The 19296-nt window shown below is 39.9% G+C and overlaps 1 protein-coding gene across 2 annotated transcripts in view; it reads left to right on the top strand.

Annotated features, from left to right (window-relative positions):
- Positions 1 to 19296, top strand: part of ephb6 (eph receptor B6) — a 183304-nt gene that overhangs the window by 140049 nt on the left and 23959 nt on the right. For both annotated transcript variants that reach the window (XM_060921632.1, XM_060921633.1), the window contains 7 exons: positions 6608 to 6770; positions 10573 to 10687; positions 10882 to 10937; positions 11460 to 11576; positions 14587 to 14834; positions 15037 to 15255; positions 18795 to 18944. In XM_060921632.1, coding sequence (XP_060777615.1) covers positions 6608 to 6770; positions 10573 to 10687; positions 10882 to 10937; positions 11460 to 11576; positions 14587 to 14834; positions 15037 to 15255; positions 18795 to 18944 — 1068 coding nt within the window. The remainder of the gene's footprint in view (positions 1 to 6607; positions 6771 to 10572; positions 10688 to 10881; positions 10938 to 11459; positions 11577 to 14586; positions 14835 to 15036; positions 15256 to 18794; positions 18945 to 19296) is intronic.

The raw sequence follows: 19296 nt of genomic DNA, 5'->3' as shown, positions 1-19296 counted from the left end.
ACTTTTCCGCAATCGCAAGGGCTACTTCTCTATCAATGTCCAAGTTGTGTGCGATAACCAGGCCCAGATTACAAACATTGTTGCAAGATGGCCAGGATCCACACACGACAGTCGGATTTTTGAGAACAGCCATCTCTGTGCACTTCTGGAAGGAGGGGAGATAGGTGGATATCTAGTGGGAGACAGTGGCTATGCATGTCGTTCATACCTGATGACTCCACTCTTGAACCCTGAAATTCAAGCTGAAAGGAACTACAACAACTCTCATATTCAAACAAGAGCAGTTGTTGAGAGAGCGTTTGGGATGTGGAAGCGAAGATTTCCATGTTTGAGATTGGGACTACACACCAAACTGGACACTACCCTAACAGTAAGGCCCTGTTTACATTATTTCGAATCAGCGGATCATCAGATTAACGTTTTTAAAACGATTCACGTACACACAAAATTTCTGTGCCCGCAACAAAACCGTTCCCCGTGCACACAGCAACGCCAATACACGGATACACTAATCACATGACTAATTAGACGGCACGTCACATGATCCCAGTGCGTATCGGGCATGCGCAAGTCACTCACCACTTGCAAGCACATAAAGTGTGTGAGAGATTGAGTGAGCAAGTGAGAGAGAGTGAGCAAGAGAGTGTGAGAGAGAGGAGAGAGAGAGAAAGAGAGAGCAAGCGAGCGAGAGAGTGTGAGAGAGCATAAGAATCAAAATTTGAAGTTCTTTATGGAAATCAGGGATGCCGTGTCATTGGGACTAAAGAGGAGAAAGTTTTTCAGCAGTCGCGTCACATGACCAACGTGGCATGACCAACGCCAGCGAATCAGGAAGGTGGATGTCACAGTGACGTTGTCCAATGACGACGTCAGCTAGAGCTCAGCACAGCGTATCCTCGTTCCTCAATGTTTACACAGCACCGGATCAGATACGTACTGGGTTGAATACGTGGGCCCTGGCGGATTCAAACTGTTCCGCCTGTGGAGTCGTTTCCCGGCATTTTAATGTGCACGGACAGTGCATCCGCAACGACAACAATACGGATACGGTCTAATGTAAACACCACCTAATAGTAGCAGTGGCTGTGCTTTACAACCTTGGGAAGAGAGTCAGAGACGAGCTGCCCGAGGAGAATGAGGACGCACATGAGGATGTTGAGGATGTGCAAGCAGGCCTACAAAATGCTGCAAATATCAATGGAAATGCTGTGAGGAGAACACTGATTGAAAACCACTTTGCAGTCTAATCAAGGTAAATCAGTAATTCCAGAGCTATGACTTAAATTTGTTATGACCCAACTAATATACAAAATATTTTTTGTCATCCATACAGGGAGGAACCCTGATGGGACTTTATTTACACAAAGTAACAATTTAAATACACATGAAACATTTAAAGCATATGCAATGAAAAAACAATAAATTTATTAAAACAAAAATGTGATTACATCATTTCATTCAACAGAGCCCCGAGGAAGGCCTCGGGTGGCTGGCTTATGTCCAATTTTTGCTTTTCAAGTGTTAAAACTTCCTTTTTAAGTAAAAGTACTTCTTTGAAAAGCTTTGCATTTTCAATGTCCAGAAGACACCGCTCTTTCTCAAGTTCTATAATTTCATGATGGGTCAGCTTGGTGCGCTTCTCAGGAGGTGGTCTTTCAAATGATGAAAAATTTGAGCCTCTGTGCCGTGGTGCCATGATGGTAAAAGATCACAGGCCGTTACTTATTATAACCATTAAGCGTTAGCGATAATAATGATACAATGTAACGGTAGTCATGAGACATTTGTTTAAAAAGTAGTAAATGTTCTACTCCTTGTATTATTATTTTGGTGTCATTTATTAGGCTATGTATTTATTTACATTTTGTCAGAATCCATCATGGTGGACAATAAACATAGATTAATTTTATTTTAATCCTCGCTTAAAATGGTTTAACTAATCCAAGGTTAAAATTAAGATGTGCAACATATCTCTGATTAATTTAAACCCGATTTAAACATAGATTTACTAAACCTAGTTTAGGCCTAAACTAGGTTTAATTTATGTTGGTGCAACCCAGCCTTAGACTTTTCTATATACTTTTCAGTATAAGCCAAGTATACTTATGTATAACTTTATTAAGTATATCTCTGATAAGTAAATAAAAAGTAAACCGAAAGCGTACTCTCTTATTTTTAGTTTAAAAGAAGTATACTAGACGTACACTTGAATAAACTTCTTTTTTGTAAGGGAACCCATGACCCTGTCATTGATTCACCGGTTGTCTTCCTTGGACAACTTTTGGGAGAGACTAACCACTGCATACCATGAACGCCCCACAAGACATGATGTTTTGGAGATGCTCAGACCCAGTCGTCTAGCCGTCACAATTTGGCCCCGTCAATTTCTCAGATCCTTACTCTTGCCCATTTTTCCTGCTTCTGATATATCAACTTCGAGAACTAACTGTTCAACTGCTGCCTAATATATCCCACTCCTTGACCGGTGTCATTGTAATGAGATAATCAATGTTATTCACTTCACCTGTCAGTGGTTTTAATGTTATGGCTGACTAGTGTATTTTTCACCATGATAACACTGTCATGCTATGTGTCGTGCCACGGGATTTTTGTACCAGATGCTCTGTTTACAGAATGCGTAGGAACGGTGTTGAAAAGCACACGATATTTTGCACCATTTTTGCTGGCTGATCCAATAACTATCAACGAATAATCACTTCAATAGCGCCCCTACTGGATACATTTACCACTTTTAACATCATCCATGACTGCGACAAGTATAGATCTTACTTTTGCCATAAAAATCGCCAAATGACATTTTGATTTGTAGTGAAAATGCATCAATCATGCAAGCACAGTTTTCGTGCAACATTCGCTTGGTGGCGCAAAGAGTTCAGCACGTGTTTTCTTGACCTTCCGAGCAACATTTTGTGGTCTTTTGCTTAACAAATCTGGGAAATTTGCTGATAATTTGCTGATTGTCTCCCGATGGAGTCACAAGGTTCTGTATCATCTGTAGTCAGTGCCTGGGAAATGGACCATTTTGGGTTGCATGCACATGATTTCATGTCAGATTTACCGTAACTTTCCTTGGTCTGATTTCACTTTGGTTTATATTTCCTGTATACGGAGGATTGGTAGTGTAATGCAGCAAGTATAGCTCAAAATCCATAATCTGAGCATCTGATTTGAAAATCTGGTGGACTGACACATTTATTTGCGTTTGGATTTTTCGGTATGCGTTTCAGAGATAATGAATGAATTTTAGGCATGTTTTCTAAGTGATGTCATGAAATAAATTGAGGGGGAGGGGTGTAAATATATGTACATTAGGGTGGTCCCCAAAAACAAACTTCAACTTTTTAAAGGTGCTACTTCATTTTCTTGTTCGACTTGGGGAAAAAATAAATTGGGTAAAATTTCAAGTGATTTGAATAATATTAACCACTGCCACATGAGCCCTGTTTTTTGCATGCCAGGTGGATGGCACATGTCATCTATGCAATCAAGATGTTTTTGTTTAAAAACCAGTTTCAGTTATCTACTGAGGAACTCTCTGGCCTGAAACGCTTCACAGCTTTCACTGGAGCACTGTATGTCAAGGCCTGGTTCAGTGCTCCATCTGCAATCGCTGCTCCAGCTGGTGATTTGTCATTCCTGAAGGGACTGGTCTCCTATCCTGATTCTGATATTGCGAAAGCCACCAGCAAGAAGTTTGCCAGACACCGGACTTGCCCTATTTGACAGCAGCATCACAGATGATGAAAAGCATGGGATCGTGGCTGCTCTGAAAGATGAAGTGGATGATGATCATCAGCCACGTGCAACAGTGGACACAGAGGTGAAGGAAGCCGTTGCAAACAAAACTGTGGCAGATTTTGTTACATCTGCCTCGGGTCACATTTTTGAGGCATTCAACATTGACACCGACTTCCTCGTCAAGGACCCTTCAGAGTGGGAGGAGGATCCATCATTCCAGTCATCAAAGAAGGCCCTGCATGGTATTGCTGTGGTCAATGACTTTTCTGAGAGAGGAATGGCACTAATCCAGGACTATAATCAAATCCTGACAAAAGATGAGCAGCAGCAGCAGCAATACCTGTTGCAAGTAGTGGAATGGCATCTGCGTCAGTTCCCGGAAGCCAAGAAATCGTAACAAAACACCACCCATTATGACTGTTTGATCTAAACAAATATGTGAACAGTGGCACATAATATTGTTTTTATTTGTCTTGGACTCCTGTTTGTCATTTTTCAATATGTATTGCTTAGGTGAACATGCACATTGCTTTTTGTTGGTTTTCGCAAATATGCTCAAATAGTACAAATTTCAACCCGTGTGTGGCAGTGGTTAGAATAGTCGTATCAAAATAAAATTTTGCACAAAATGTTTTCTCAGCAAGCCGAACAACTTAGTGAGGAAGCACCTTAAGAAAGTCAAATTTTTATTTTTGGCATATATTTAAGGACCACCCTAATGTACATGAATTATAAGTGAAATCATTCTTTTTTACCTTGTTCTGCCACAGTTTTATGTTATGATATTGAGTTTATTTCAAGGACCTAGCAAGTGAATGGAATATGTTTTTAGACTGTGCAGCTTTTCCCATGTGTCTTCCACTATGTGCACAGATATTGATATTATTATCACTGATATTCTTGTTATATGTGGAAAAAAAATTGGGCACATCTGTCCAAATTACAAGTTTTATTGATTAAAATGAAGTAAATTCTGAAACTAGTGCTTGTTCTGCAGCCAAATATTTTTTGAAATAATTAACATTGCTCTGCAAATCTAAATACAGAGTTACTTTATATTTGATTAGCTTAAAAGCAGGGGAAAACAGATGCCTGTTTTAGATGTCAGTTGTAAAGTATGGGAATATAATTAAGTCATTAGGCTTTAATTGGCTTATTAGGACTTGTTAGACAAGTCCAGACATCATTAGTAATTACCAGCCTATGAAAAATCCAGAGCATAATAAATTCTCTGACACTTCAAACCTAACGCTCAGCAACCATGGGCTCCTCTAAGTACCGTAGCTGGCTAAGGACATGAAAATCAAGCTAATTGATGACTACAAACCAAAAGAAATCTAGAAGAAGATATCAAAGTGCTTCTAACATTTGTTTTTCACTGTGGAAGTCAAGGCAAGATCTGGTAGACTTTGAAAACCCTGAGATAATGTCTGCATGCTGGGCAGAAAGGCACAGCAAAACCCCTTATGACAGCAAAGGACCTACAAGATGGTTTCACTGACACAGGAGTGGTGGTGCACCATTCTTCTGTGCTGTGTTGTACACTCACCGGCCACTTGATTAGGAACACCCATCCACCTACTCTTTTATGCAGTTTTCTACTCAACCAGTACCTTGACAACGGATGCCTTGACAACGGATGTGGGTGTTGGTTTGAGCCAGATGGACTGGTTTGAGTATTTCAGAAACTGCTGATCTCCTGGGGTTTTCATACACAACAGTCTAGAGTTTACACAGAATGGTGCGGAAAAAAAAAAACCATTGAATGAGACACACAGTTCTGTAGGTGGAAACATCTTATTGATAAGAGAGGTCAGAGGAGAATGGCCAGATTGGTTTGAGTTGCCCGGAAGGATATAGTAACTCATATAATCACTCTTTACAACTGTGGTGAGCAGAAAAGCATCTCAGCACACAACAGCAGAAGACCACATTATTGGGTTCCACTCCTGCCACCCAAGAACAGGAACCTTATAATCAAGAACAAGTTCCTATTAAAGTGCTGGTGAGTGTATATTGCTTCATTGAAGTAATCAGAAGGGAACTTGTGGCAGCGGGGGCGTGGTCTAGCGCCTGTCTGTGACAGGAGGGCGGAGTCAGGGAAGGTGAGTGGCAGTTTCACTACACCTGAGAGCAATTAACCTGTGTTTGTGTCTTCCCAGTGACCGCGCCCTACTTAAGGAGGGAGAGCGAGAGCAGAGGAGCTCTGGCTGAACCTCACGCTGAATGTGTGTGTGTGTCTGCAAAGTACACATAATTCTTAGGCTGAAAAGCATGAAAATAAAGCGACCTGTCAAACCTGATCTCTGTCCTGCCGTCCTCTGTGCTCCACCCACGATCACTGAACCGCTACAGAACTTTACTGATATTACTTTATATTCTTTACAACCCAAGAATCTCTCCGAACCAGAAACATTCTGCAAGGAAGCATGTGTTAAAATTCATAAAACAAAAGAGACTCCTCGCAGGCTAGAAAAAGCATTTGCAAGCTGTGATAACTACCACACTGGGTGTTACTAAGCACTGATATCGCAGGATCGGGAAACTTTTACATACAGTATGTCACAATTCAAAATTACTTTTTTTCCTCCTTTTTTTTTTAAAGTTTACCAAATATAAACTAACTGTCCATTAACATAAGGCAAAAAAATGTTATTTTTAAATACAGATGTGTTTAATTCTTTTCACTGAAAAAAAGGCATTTGTATGCCATGGGTGCCCAAATTGTAAGTACGAGAGATACATATTTTGTGGTAAATTGTTGTATTTATGAGATTTTTTTTAATAGGGGAAGGGGAGAATGGGGATTAATCTCAGAGCACAAAACCAATCCATCTTCCCTCTTCAGAGCTCTGATGAGAGCAGCGCAACCAGTGTGTTCACTGAGACCAACACCGTGACCGTGGCTGCTCTGACCCCAGGCTCCATTTACGCCTTCCAGATCCGAGCCCGCAATGAGAGAGGCTTTGGCCCTTACAGCAATTCAGTTTACTTCAGCACTCTGGCTATAGGTACAGATTATATACTCTTCCAACAACTTTTCAACTTTCATTCCAATGATCTATCACTAAGAAAACCTGTTTGTTTATATAATCAGTACGGTATGGTTATTAATTCTTCCCAATATTCCAGCATCATTATTTATATCAATAATCTTTCACTGTAGAGAGTGTCTCTGGTTTATTCGCATTTCTTATAAACTTGCTAGTACAGTGGTGCTTTAAAGTTTGTGAACCCTTTAGAATTTTCTATATTTCTACATAAATATGACCTAAAACATCATCAGATTTTCACACAAGGCCTAAAAGTAGATAAAGAGAACCCATTTAAACAAATGAGACAAAAATATTATACTTGGTCATTTATTTATTGAGGAAAATGATCCAATATTACATATCTGTGAGTGGAAAAAGTATGTGAACCTTTGCTTTCAGTATCTGGTGTGACCCCCTTGTGCAGCAATAACTGCAACTAAACGTTTCCGGTAACTGTTGATCAGTCCTGCACACCGGCTTGGAGGAATTTTAGCCCATTCCTCCGTACAGAACAGCTTCAACTCTGGGATGTTGGTGGGTTTCCTCACATGAACTGCTCACTTCAGGTCCTTCCACAACATTTTGATTGGATTAAGGTCAGGACTTTGACTTGGCCATTCCAAAACATTAACTTTATTCTTCTTTAACCATTCTTTGGTAGAACGACTTGTGTGCTTAGGGTTGTTGTCTTGCTGCATGACCCACCTTCTCTTGAGATTCAGTTCATGCACAGATGTCCTGACATTTCCCTTTAGAATTAGCTGGTATAATTCAGAATTCATTGTTCCATCAATGATGGCAAGCCGTTCTGGTCCAGATGCAGCAAAACAGGCCCAAACCATGATACTACCACCACAATGTTTCACAGATGGAATAAGGTTCTTATGCTGGAATGCAGTGTTTTCCTTTCTCCAAACATAACGCTTCTCTTTAAGCCAAAAATATTTATTTTGGTCTCATCCATCCACAACATTTTTCCAATAGCCTTCTGGCTTGTCCACATGATCTTTAGCAAACTGCAGATGAGCAGCAATGTTCTTTTTGGAGTGCAATGACTTTCTCCTTGCAACCCTGCCATGCACACCACTGTTGTTCAGTGTTCTCCTGATGGTGGACTCATGAACATTAACATTAGCGAATGTAAGAGAGGCCTTCAGTTGCTTAGAAGTTACCCTGGGGTCCTTTGTGACCTTGCCGACTATTACATGCCTTGCTCTTGGAGTGATCTTTGTTGGTTGACCACTCCTGGGGAGGGTAACAATGGTCTTGAATTTCCTCCATTTGTAAACAATCTGTCTGATTATGGATTGGTGGAGTCCAAACTCTTTAGAGATGGTTTTATAACCTTTTCCAGCCTGATGAGCATCAACAACACTTTTTCTGAGGTCCTCAGAAATCTCATCTCATTTGTTTGTGCCATGATACACTTCCACAAACATGTGTTGTGAAGATCAGACTTTGATAGATCCCTGTTCTTTAAATAAAACAGGGTGCCCGCTCACACCTGATTGTCATCCCATTGATTGAAAACACCTGACTCTAATTTCACCTTCAAATTAACTGCTAATCCTAGAGGTTCACATACTTTTGCCACTCACATATGTAATATTGGACCATTTTCCTCAATAAATAAATGACCAAGTATAATATTTTTGTCTCATTTGTTTAACTGGGTTCTCTTTATCTACTTTTAGGCCTTGTGTGAAAATCTGATGATGTTTTAGGTCATATTTATGCAGAAATATAGAAAATTCTAAAGGGTTCATAAATTTTCAAGCACCACTGTATGCCTAGAGTGTATGAATTTGTGTGTGCATGGTGTCATGTGATGGACTGGCTTCCCATCCAGGTTGTATTCCTGCTTCATGCCCAGTGCTCCTGTGAAAGCTTACTGAAGCTGAATAGATGAATTTTCTTGTGCATATTTTTTCCACCATGTGGTACAATTCCACTCAATCTCATCGTACATGGTTTATAGCCAACTTGATGCTACGCGCCTCATCGGCCATCATCTCGTGTACGACTCGATTTCCTGGAATAACTATTAAATGTATGGAGTTAATATGAGAAAAGGAAAGAAAAGGGGAAAATGAGTACAACCCCGATTCCAAAAAAGTTGGGACAAAGTACAAATTGTAAATAAAAACGGAATGCAATAATTTACAAATCTCAAAAACTGATATTGTATTCACAATAGAACATAGACAACATATCAAATGTCGAAAGAGACATTTTGAAATTTCATGCCAACTATTGGCTCATTTGAAATTTCATGACAGCAACACATCTCAAAAAAGTTGGGACAGGGGCAATAAGAGGCTGGAAAAGTTAAAGGTACAAAAAAGGAACAGCTGGAGGACCAAATTGCAACTCATTAGGTCAATTGGCAATAGGTCATTAACATGACTGGGTATAAAAAGAGCATCTTGGAGTGGCAGCGGCTCTCAGAAGTAAAGATGGGAAGAGGATCACCAATCCCCCTAATTCTGCACCGACAAATAGTGGAGCAATATCAGAAAGGAGTTCGACAGTGTAAAATTGCAAAGAGTTTGAACATATCATCATCTACAGTGCATAATATCATCAAAAGATTCAGAGAATCTGGAAGAATCTCTGTGTGTAAGGGTCAAGGCCGGAAAACCATACTGGGTGCCTGTGATCTTCGGGCCCTTAGACGGCACTGCATCACATACAGGCATGCTTCTGTATTGGAAATCACAAAATGGGCTCAGGAATATTTCCAGAGAACATTATCTGTGAACACAATTCATTGTGCCATCCGCCATTGCCAGCTAAAACTCTATAGTTCAAAGAAGAAGCCGTATCTAAACATGATCCAGAAGCGCAGACGTCTTCTCTGGGCCAAAGCTCATTTAAAATGGACTGTAGCAAAGTGAAAAACTGTTCTGTGGTCAGACGAATCAAAATTTGAAGTTCTTTATGGAAATCAGGGACGCCGTGTCATTCGGACTAAAGAGGAGAAGGACGACCCAAGTTATCAGTGCTCAGTTCAGAAGCCTGCATCTCTGATGGTATGGGGTTGCATTAGTCTGTGTGGCATGGGCAGCTTACACATCTGGAAAGACAACATCAATGCTGAAAGGTATATCCAGGTTCTAGAGCAACATATGCTCCCATCCAGACGACGTCTCTTTCAGGGAAGACCTTGCATTTTCCAACATGACAATGCCAAACCACATACTGCATCAATTACAGCATCATGGCTGTGTAGAAGAAGGGTCCGTGTACTGAACTGGCCAGCCTGCAGTCCAGATCTTTCACCCATAGAAAACATTTGGCGCATCATAAAACGGAAGATACGACAAAAAAGACCTAAGACAGTTGAGCAACTAGAATCCTACATTAGACAAGAATGGGTTAACATTCCTATCCCTAAACTTGAGCAACTTGTCTCCTCAGTCCCCAGACGTTTACAGACTGTTGTAAAGAGAAAAGGGGATGTCTCACAGTGGTAAACATGGCTTTGTCCCAACTTTTTTGAGGTGTGTTGTTGTCATGAAATTTAAAATCACCTAATTTTTCTCTTTAAATGATACATTTTCTCAGTTTAAACATTTGATATGTCATCTATGTTCTATTCTGAATAAAATATGGAATTTTGAAACTTCCACATCATTGCATTCCGTTTTTATTTACAATTTGTACTTTGTCCCAACTTTTTTGGAATCGAGGTTGTAGAAGTGTATGGCTTAGATGTGCATTTGGAGTATTTATGCAGTCTGTTACGTCGTCTTCATCGCTGTTTTTATCACTATAGAAGAGCGGTCAAGGCAAATTCAGAACCGCCTACCTCTGCTGGTCGGGTCTGTGATGGGTGGAGCTGCATTTCTATTAGTTGTGGCAGCAGTCATCATCGTGTTTGTCTTCAGGACGTAAGTGTACAATATTTCAAAATATAATAGACTTTAATATTACTGTATATACTGTATGAAACACCTATACAAACATTCAGATGCACTAATAAATGATACTCTTGCACAGATTTAATAGTGAGATGTGAACATCTATAATGGGTGAAAGCAATTTCATGTTAAAGGAAATTCCTACTGTATTCCTACTTCAACAGTAAAAGGAGAGAGAGCCATTACAGTGACAGACTTCAGAGATATATTAGCAACCGAGGTGAGTATGCATGTGTGCGTCCGTGCATGTGTGTGCGTGTGGCCAACTTTAACAACAGTTATGTGACTATAGTGCTGTCTTGTCCTCTATCTCTAATGTAGAATATTTTACAGAAAGCATTTTCTCTTTAGCACAATTCCCTTAGGATCATGAACACATCCTGTGTATTTTTACAGCATCTGCATTTACTTTGCTTTTTCATTACACTGCTCAGGTCATGATGTGATTTCAAAACGCATATTTTAAAAATGTTTTAACATATCAAAGAAAATTAAGAATTATGTCTTCTAATTTCATGTTCTGAGCTGGTAAATAATTCTCCAGCCACACTCTTCTGTGATTTTTCATATTTGACAGGTTGACAGGTGTGTCTGGTTCTCTAAGGATGAGTGTACGTTCTCTGTGTTTCCTACTGCATCCGTATGGTCCTCGTGCTGATTTTGTTGTGTGCTCCAGGGGTCACAGTATGAGCTGCTATTTCAGGCAGCGGGGATATTAACATGTGCTTTGTGTTTTGTTTAGCTGGGGTAAAGTATTACGTGGATCCTTCCTCTTATGAGGATCCAAGTGAGGCAGTTAAAGAATTTGCCAGAGAAATTGACCCTGCTCACCTGAAGATTGAGGAAGTCATTGGTGCTGGTGAGTAGTCTGATTTTATCTGACTGAGTTTATCTGGCTGCTGACCAGTGTTGCATTATGAACCTAATAGTTATATTTGTGTGATGGTTAAAAAAAAGAAAAGAAAAAGAAAACTCAAGTAAAAGTTAAAGTAATCCATGTGCAAAGTGTCTAATATCAGTTGCTCTTAATTATCAGAAGTACTTTGGTTTCAAAATGAGGGGAAAAAAATCTTCCAGTGTTACATGTTTTGGTATGATATGATATGATATGATATGATATGATATGATATGATATGATATGATATGATATGATATGATATGATATGATATATTTTTATCCCCAGCTGACCGAAAGGCCCGAAGGGGGATTATGTCATGGTTATTTCCGTCTGTCCCTCTGTCCATCCCGAGAAGGGTGCTCACCTTCTGAAATCAACTCCTCTCACAATTTTTGAAGGACTTTCACAAAACTTGGCAGGATTCTTTGTTATATGTCAGTAATACGCATATTGTAATTTCGTTCAATTGGGTCACATTTTACCAGAGTTACAGCCCTTGATTAACAAAATTATACTTTGACAATTTCATGAGGGTGTATTTTCCTTCTGAAATCAACTCCTCTCACAATTTGTGGAGGAATTTCACCAAACTTGACGAAAGGCTTTGGTATATGTCGGTACTATGCATATTGTAATTGCGTTAAATTCAGTCATATTTTACCAGAGTTGTAGCCCCTGATTAACAACCTTGTACTTTCACAATTTCATGAAGGTGTGCTTGCCTTCTGACATCAACTCCTCTCACAATTTTTGGACGAATTTCTCGAAGCTTGGCAAAATGCCTTGTTATATGACGGTAATACACATATTGTGATTTAATTTTGTTTGTGAAAATTTTACCAGAGTTTTGACCCTTGATTAAATAACTTGTACTTTGACAATTTCACGAGGGTGTACGTTCTTCTGAAATCAACTCCTCTCACAGTTTGTGGAGGAATTTCACCAAACTTGGCAAAAGGCTTTGTTATATGACAGTTATACACATACTGAAATTTCATTTAATTTGGGCAAATTTTACCAGAGTTATGCCCTTGATTATTAACAAACTTGTACTTTGGCAATTTCATCAAGGTGTGCTTGCTTTCTGAAACCAACTTCCCTCACAATTTTTATCCCCCGCTGGCCAAAAGGCCTGAAGGGGGAATATGTTGTGGGGATGTCTGTCTGTCCGTCCGTCCATCCTGGGAAGGATACTCACCTTCTGAAATCAACTCCTCTCACAATTTTGGGAGGAATTTAACGAAACTTGGCATGATTCTCTGTTATATGTCGGTAATATGCATATTGTAATTTTGTTCATTTGGGTCGCATTTTACCAGAGTTATGGCATAGTTACCAGTGGGGGATATTGTGCTCTCAGAGAACTCTTGTTACATGATAAAATGGAATTTAATGTTGATTTCCAAATGTTTCAACTTGAATTGACCAATCCTCCTAAAAAGGCAGAAAGTATCGATGTGTCATCTAGAAACTGAGTCAGCTTATTGTGTTAGGGTTTTTTTATGACCTTTTCTTAATTGTTACTTAGACTTTTTAGGAGTACCACAGAGCTGTTTGGATGACTGGACTGTCAAGAAAAGCAGTCAAAATGATTGTAAATTAGAGTGTAATTAGAATAGGTCAGCAAGAAAGGTCACCATATGCTTTTGAAAATGTAGTTAAATCAGAGTTCACATTTACGGAATCACTTGTAATAGAATATACTGAGAGAGAGAGAGAGAGAGAGAGAGAGAGAGAGAGGAGTTGGTGTGTACTTGAATGTGCACTAACAGTGTCTAACATTGACCCATATTGTAGATTATGTAGGAAAATGGAACTGTGAAGCTGCCACTGATAACCAGCCTGCTGAAGACAAGTCCAGTGATAATAGGGAGAGGGAGTGAATATTATTGCCAAGAATGGAACAAGGAGATAAATATGGAAGATTTTTGTAAAGGGCGGCACGGTGGTGTAGTGGTTAGCACTGTTGCCTCACAGCAAGAAGGTTCTGGATGAGGGCCTTTCTGTGTGGAGTTTGCATGTTCTCCCTGTGTCTGCGTGGGTTTCCTCCGGGTGCTCCGGTTTCTCCCACAGTCCAAAGACATGCAGGTTAGGCTAATTGGTGGCTCTAAATTGACCGTGAGTGTGAGTTGTTGTTTGTCTCTATGTGTCAGCTGTGTGATGATCTGGTGACTTGTCCAGGGTGTACCCCGCCTCGTGCGCATAGTCAGCTGGGATAGGCTCCAGCTTGCCCACAACCCTGTATAGGATAAGTGGCTACAGATAATATATATAATGTATATTTTTTTAAACAGTTATTCCATGAAATCGAGTCGTGCATGAGCTGATAGCCAACAAGGTGCGTAGCGCCAAGTTGGCTATAAGCCATGGACGACGAGATTGAGTGGAATAACTGTTTTATTCTATCCACATTCACTGGATTTTGAGAAACAGAGCATTTTTATTTTTATTTTTTGCAAATTTGATAAATAAAAACTTTATACAAAATGTCTGACAAAATCATTTCTGCTTAGAATGTAAACAAACCGGTGAAATGACAGTAACAATGTGAAAAATGCTGTAATAATAATTCTTTAAAATTTTTAAAAAGATATGTTGTTATCATCAAATACTTTCATTCCATATTTTGTTGCTTTTTTGTATTTTGGGGGGTTTTGCTTTTGAGTTGAGTTTTTATTTCATCCTCGGTTGGTTCAGCAACACGCTCCGCCATTTTGTTTTTCTCTACTCACAGTATATGAGCTGATATCCTAGTAATAGAGTAGCCAATCAGAGCGTGTGATTGCTCATATCCAGTGAATATGGATAGAATAAACTGTATTTACACTGTTACTCCAATGTCTTTCCTACTTTTTCCTTCTCTTTGTTTTATATTATCTGCATTGTCTTTTTAACATTACTGTATACTGTATTATGCTATAATTCAGTTTTCCATCTCACTCATTTTTCCCCATCTGTCTCTTTCTCCAGCTCAGTTTGGTGAGGTGTCCAGGGGCAGGTACAGACCGTTGGGTCGTAGAGAAGTGCTGGTAGTGGTGAAGACTCTGCGCTGGGGAGTCACAGAGCGTGAGAGAGGAGTGTTCCTCAGCGAGGCTGGGGTCCTGGGCCAGTTCGATCACCCCAATGTGCTGAAGCTTGAGGGTGTGATCACGCACACGCCTCCTGAGCGCATCATTATGGAGTTTATGGAGAACGGCCCCCTGGATGCCTTCCTCAGGGTGAGAGGGAGGAAAAACTATACCATAGACCTTCTATACACTAGACCTTTTTAACCCAGTAGATTCTACTGTGACTAAAACATCAGGTTAATTTTGGGCAAGAGCTTGTGAGTCCATTTTCTACATCTGATTTTTATTTCCTTGAAATCCAAAAGTAGGTAATATCTTTGTGTTGATTCTTTCTCTTACTCACATGTTCCAGGAAAACGAGGATCAGTTCAGTGTGTTGCAGCTGGTGGGTATGGTGAGAGGCATTGGAGCAGGAATGTGTTACCTTTCTGAGAGGAACTTTGTGCATCGTGACCTCGCAGCTCGAAACATTCTGGTGAACTCAAACCTAGTTTGTAAGGTCTCAGACTTCGGCTTGTCACGGCTCATGAAGGACCTGGACCATAATATGCCCACCTACACTGCATCACTGGTGTGTTCTAGGAAACTGAGCTGAGTCACACTGCTATAAATGTTAAAAATTAATGAGTAGTGAAAAGGAAATTTGTCTAGTCTTACATTTACATCTGTATTTACTGCATATTAATATGTTTTAGAGCTTTTCCTATGGGGTGCCAAATGTAAAATGTTAAATAAACTCTTCTCTCTGAATTTTTGTGAACATTAGAGGGCATTCTGACACATGTAAGTGTAAAAGTAGGTCGCACTTATCGCACCAGCTACTCATGGAACCAAAAAGTACAAAGAAAAGATTTTCAGTCATTTTATTGACCAACTTAATTGTATTTTGTAAATATAAATGAAGTTAGAATTTGATGCCTGCAACACACTCAAAAATGTTGGGACAGAGGCATTATTACCATTGTCTTACATCACCTTTCCTTTAAAGGTAGACTGCCTTTCAGATTTTTCAAGTGTGGGTCATAAAAAGAATTTTCCCTGACACCCAATTATTTTTGTTAAGTGGACCGAAAGCTGCTGAACTTGAATCACAGACTTCCAATTTTTTTTAATTACTTATATTTTAAATAGAACAATTAATGGCAGCATGGTGGTGTAGTGGTTAGCACTGTTGCCTCACAACAAGAAGGTTCTGGGTACGAGTCCAGTGGCCGACGAAAGCCTTTCTGTGTGGAGTTTGCATGTGCTCCCCATGTCTGTGTGGGTTTCCTCTGGGTGGTCCAGTTTCCCCCACAGTCCAAAGACATGCAGGTTAGGTTAACTGGTGGTTCTAAATTGACCGTAGGTGTGAATGTGAGTGTGAATGGTTGTTTCTTTCTATGTGTCAGCCCTGCGATGACCTGGCGACTTGTCCAGGGTGTACCCCGCCTCTCGTCCATAGTCAGTTGGGATAGGCTCCAGCTTGCCTGCGACCCTGCACAGGATACCGTAAGTGGCTACAGATGATGGATGGATGGATGGATAGATAGCACAATTAATGAATTTATGGCCATGTGACCCTAAATTCTCTGCTATTTTTTCCTGCTTCACCATGACCCAATTCAAGATACTACGCCATGCATCACGTGGTGGGCTTTCCCTGTTCGCACAAGGCATTGTGGGAGACAAATTTGAAACAGGAGAGAAAAATGGAGGATGCAAATAAAACGTGAAAGACTGACTACAGTAACAGAAAGTGAGAAGAAAAGATATGTTGCGAAGGAAAGGAAACTCAGGACCAAACTAATAAATATCGGCGGTCAGCGAGCACCTTGGTGTGATCAGCTGTTTGTTTAGCAACAGAATGATGAGACTGTCAGTGCACGGTCAAGGTAAACCTGTAGATGCTAGCTACCATAAAACCCAATAGAAGAAGAAGAAAGTAAACCTGCGCATGTGCACATGGACTTCCTCTGTCTGCTTGACTGTGCAAAGCGAGCAATTTCATGCACATTATTTGTTAGGGAATCCCCTCAAATTAAATAAGTTCCCAGCCACAGACTGGCCTGTTTTGGGGTTTTTTTGTGTTTTTGTTTTAGATATTACAGAAATAAACATATCACAATGACCAAATTTCAGAGGGAACTAACTTTCACCGATTTTATGAAATTGAAAGGCCGTCTAGCTTTAACACTTTTTAATCATATGAGATCTCAGGATACTAATTGTTGCAGTTTTGCAGTTGGACTTTTTGTCCATTCTTGCTTGATACAAGACTTCAGCTGCTCAAAAGTCTGTGGTTGTCGTTGTCTGATTCTCTTCTTCATGATGTGCCATACACTCTCAATCGGAGACAGATCTGGACTGGGAGCAGGCCAGTCAAGCACATGCACTCTGTGTCTATGAAGTCACACTATTGTAGCCCGTGTAGAATGAGGCCTGGCACTGTCCTGCTGAAATAAGAAGAACAGAACAGAACAAGAACAACAACTTTATTCATCACACGCTTGTGAAATTCCTCTCTGCATTTAACCCATCTGAAGCAGTGAACACACACATGCACACACACACGAGCAATGAGCACACACACATACCCAGAGCAGTTGGCAGCCATGCTAACAGCGCCCAGGGAGCAGTTGGGATTTAGGTGCCTCGCTCAAGGGCACCTCAGCTCAAGGTCGTCCCATAAACACAGACTTCCTGGGAAGACATGTTGCCTTGATATGTCTCTAAAATCCCAATATATGCCTCCGTATCAATGGTACCTTCACACACACACACACACACACACACACACACACACACACACACACACACACACACACACAGTTCACCCACTGATGCATCACAGATGCTGGCTTTTGTACTTTTCTCTGATAACAAACTGGTCGTGGTCACCTTTGGCACAAAGAACTCGACATCTGGTTTTCCCAAAAACAAGCTGAAATGTGGACTCATCTGACCACAGCACACATTTCCACTGTCTTTTGGTCCATCTGAGATGAGTTCAGGCCCAGAGAAATCGGTGGCATTTCTGCATACAATTGAATGGCTTCCTCCTTGTGTAATACAGTTCCAGATTGCATTTCTGGATGCAGCGGCGTACTGTGTTAAGTGACAACAGTTTTCCAAAGTACTCCTGATCCCATGTGGCTATATTTGTCACATTAGCATGACGATTTCTCAGGCAGTGCCACCTGAGAGCTCAAAGATCACGCACATTCAACAGTGGTTTCCAACCTTGCCCTTTACGCACTGAGATGTCTCCGAATTCCCTGAATCTTTTCACAATATTATGTACTGTAGATTTTGAAAGACCTAAAAATCTTGGGTTGAGAAATGTTCTTTTGGAATTGATTAACAATTCTTTCACAAATTTTGGCACAAAGGAGTGAGCTACGAACCATCCTTGCTTACAAAGACTGAGCCTTTGGTGCTGCTCCTTTTATACCCAATCATGTTACCAATTAACCTCCTTATTGTGAAATCTTCCAAAATGGTGTTACTTGAATATCCTATAAACTTTTAAGTCTTATTTTGCCTCTGTCCCAACTATTTTGAGTGTGTTACATACATTAAATTCTAACTTGGTTTATATTTACAAAATACAATTAAGTTAGTCAGTAGCACTATTGAAAATCTTCTCTTTGTACTTTTGTCAATTAAATAAAGCTTGATCTGAATTAACAAATCACAGATTTTTGTTTTTATTGCATTTTGGAAAATATCGCAACTTTTCTGGAAATGGGGTTGGTGCTTCTCTGCATATCTTCTGTATATGTGGTATTTCATAATGAAGTCTAATTCAGGAGTCACAGGTTGTAATGTTTTGAACATTTATATTTAACATTTAACGTTAGATTTAACAATGAAATGTAACATTTAAATTAACATTTATTTTTAACATTTTTATTTAACAATTACATTTTAATTTTACTTTTAACATTTAGATTTATATTTAAAATTTACTCTGAAACTTAATTGTTATTGGCGTGAGTCACTGTCTACATGCACAAGAATGGTCTCAAATGTTAAAAAAAAGAATAGTCACTCTTTTACATTTGGCACACCAAATATTCCCCAAACTGGCAAATTTACAATTTTTCTTTCCTTTTATTTCCTTTTTCTCAGGGTTGTAAAATACCTATAAGGTGGACAGCTCCTGAGGCTTTCCAGCATCGTAAATTCAGCTCGGCTAGTGATGTCTGGAGCTTTGGGATCCTCATGTGGGAGGTGATGTCATATGGAGAACGGCCATATTGGGACATGAGCAACCAGGAAGTAAGGCTTGTATTTTGTATGTGTTTGAGTTGGTCAAAGCCTTCTAGATCTTTAGTGATGGACCAGACTTACTGACTTAATGGAAAATTACACAGTGATTCCTGGTCTGATGATAATTAATCAGTAATGGGAAGATAAGTGCATATTATCATTAGAACTTGTGTAGACTTAGAGTCTTATAGACTTACCTAATTTGACATTCTAAATACAATCCATCCATCATCTGTAGCTGCTTATCCTATACAGGGTCACAGACAAGCTGGAGCCTATCCTAGCTGACTATGGGCGACAGGTGGGGTACACCCTGGACAAATTGCCAGATCATCACAGGGCTGACACTTAGGCTACATCC

This window comes from Neoarius graeffei, chromosome 5, assembly GCF_027579695.1.
Source record: "Neoarius graeffei isolate fNeoGra1 chromosome 5, fNeoGra1.pri, whole genome shotgun sequence".
NCBI lineage: Eukaryota > Metazoa > Chordata > Actinopteri > Siluriformes > Ariidae > Neoarius > Neoarius graeffei.
This window is presented reverse-complemented; position numbering and strand designations above follow the sequence as displayed.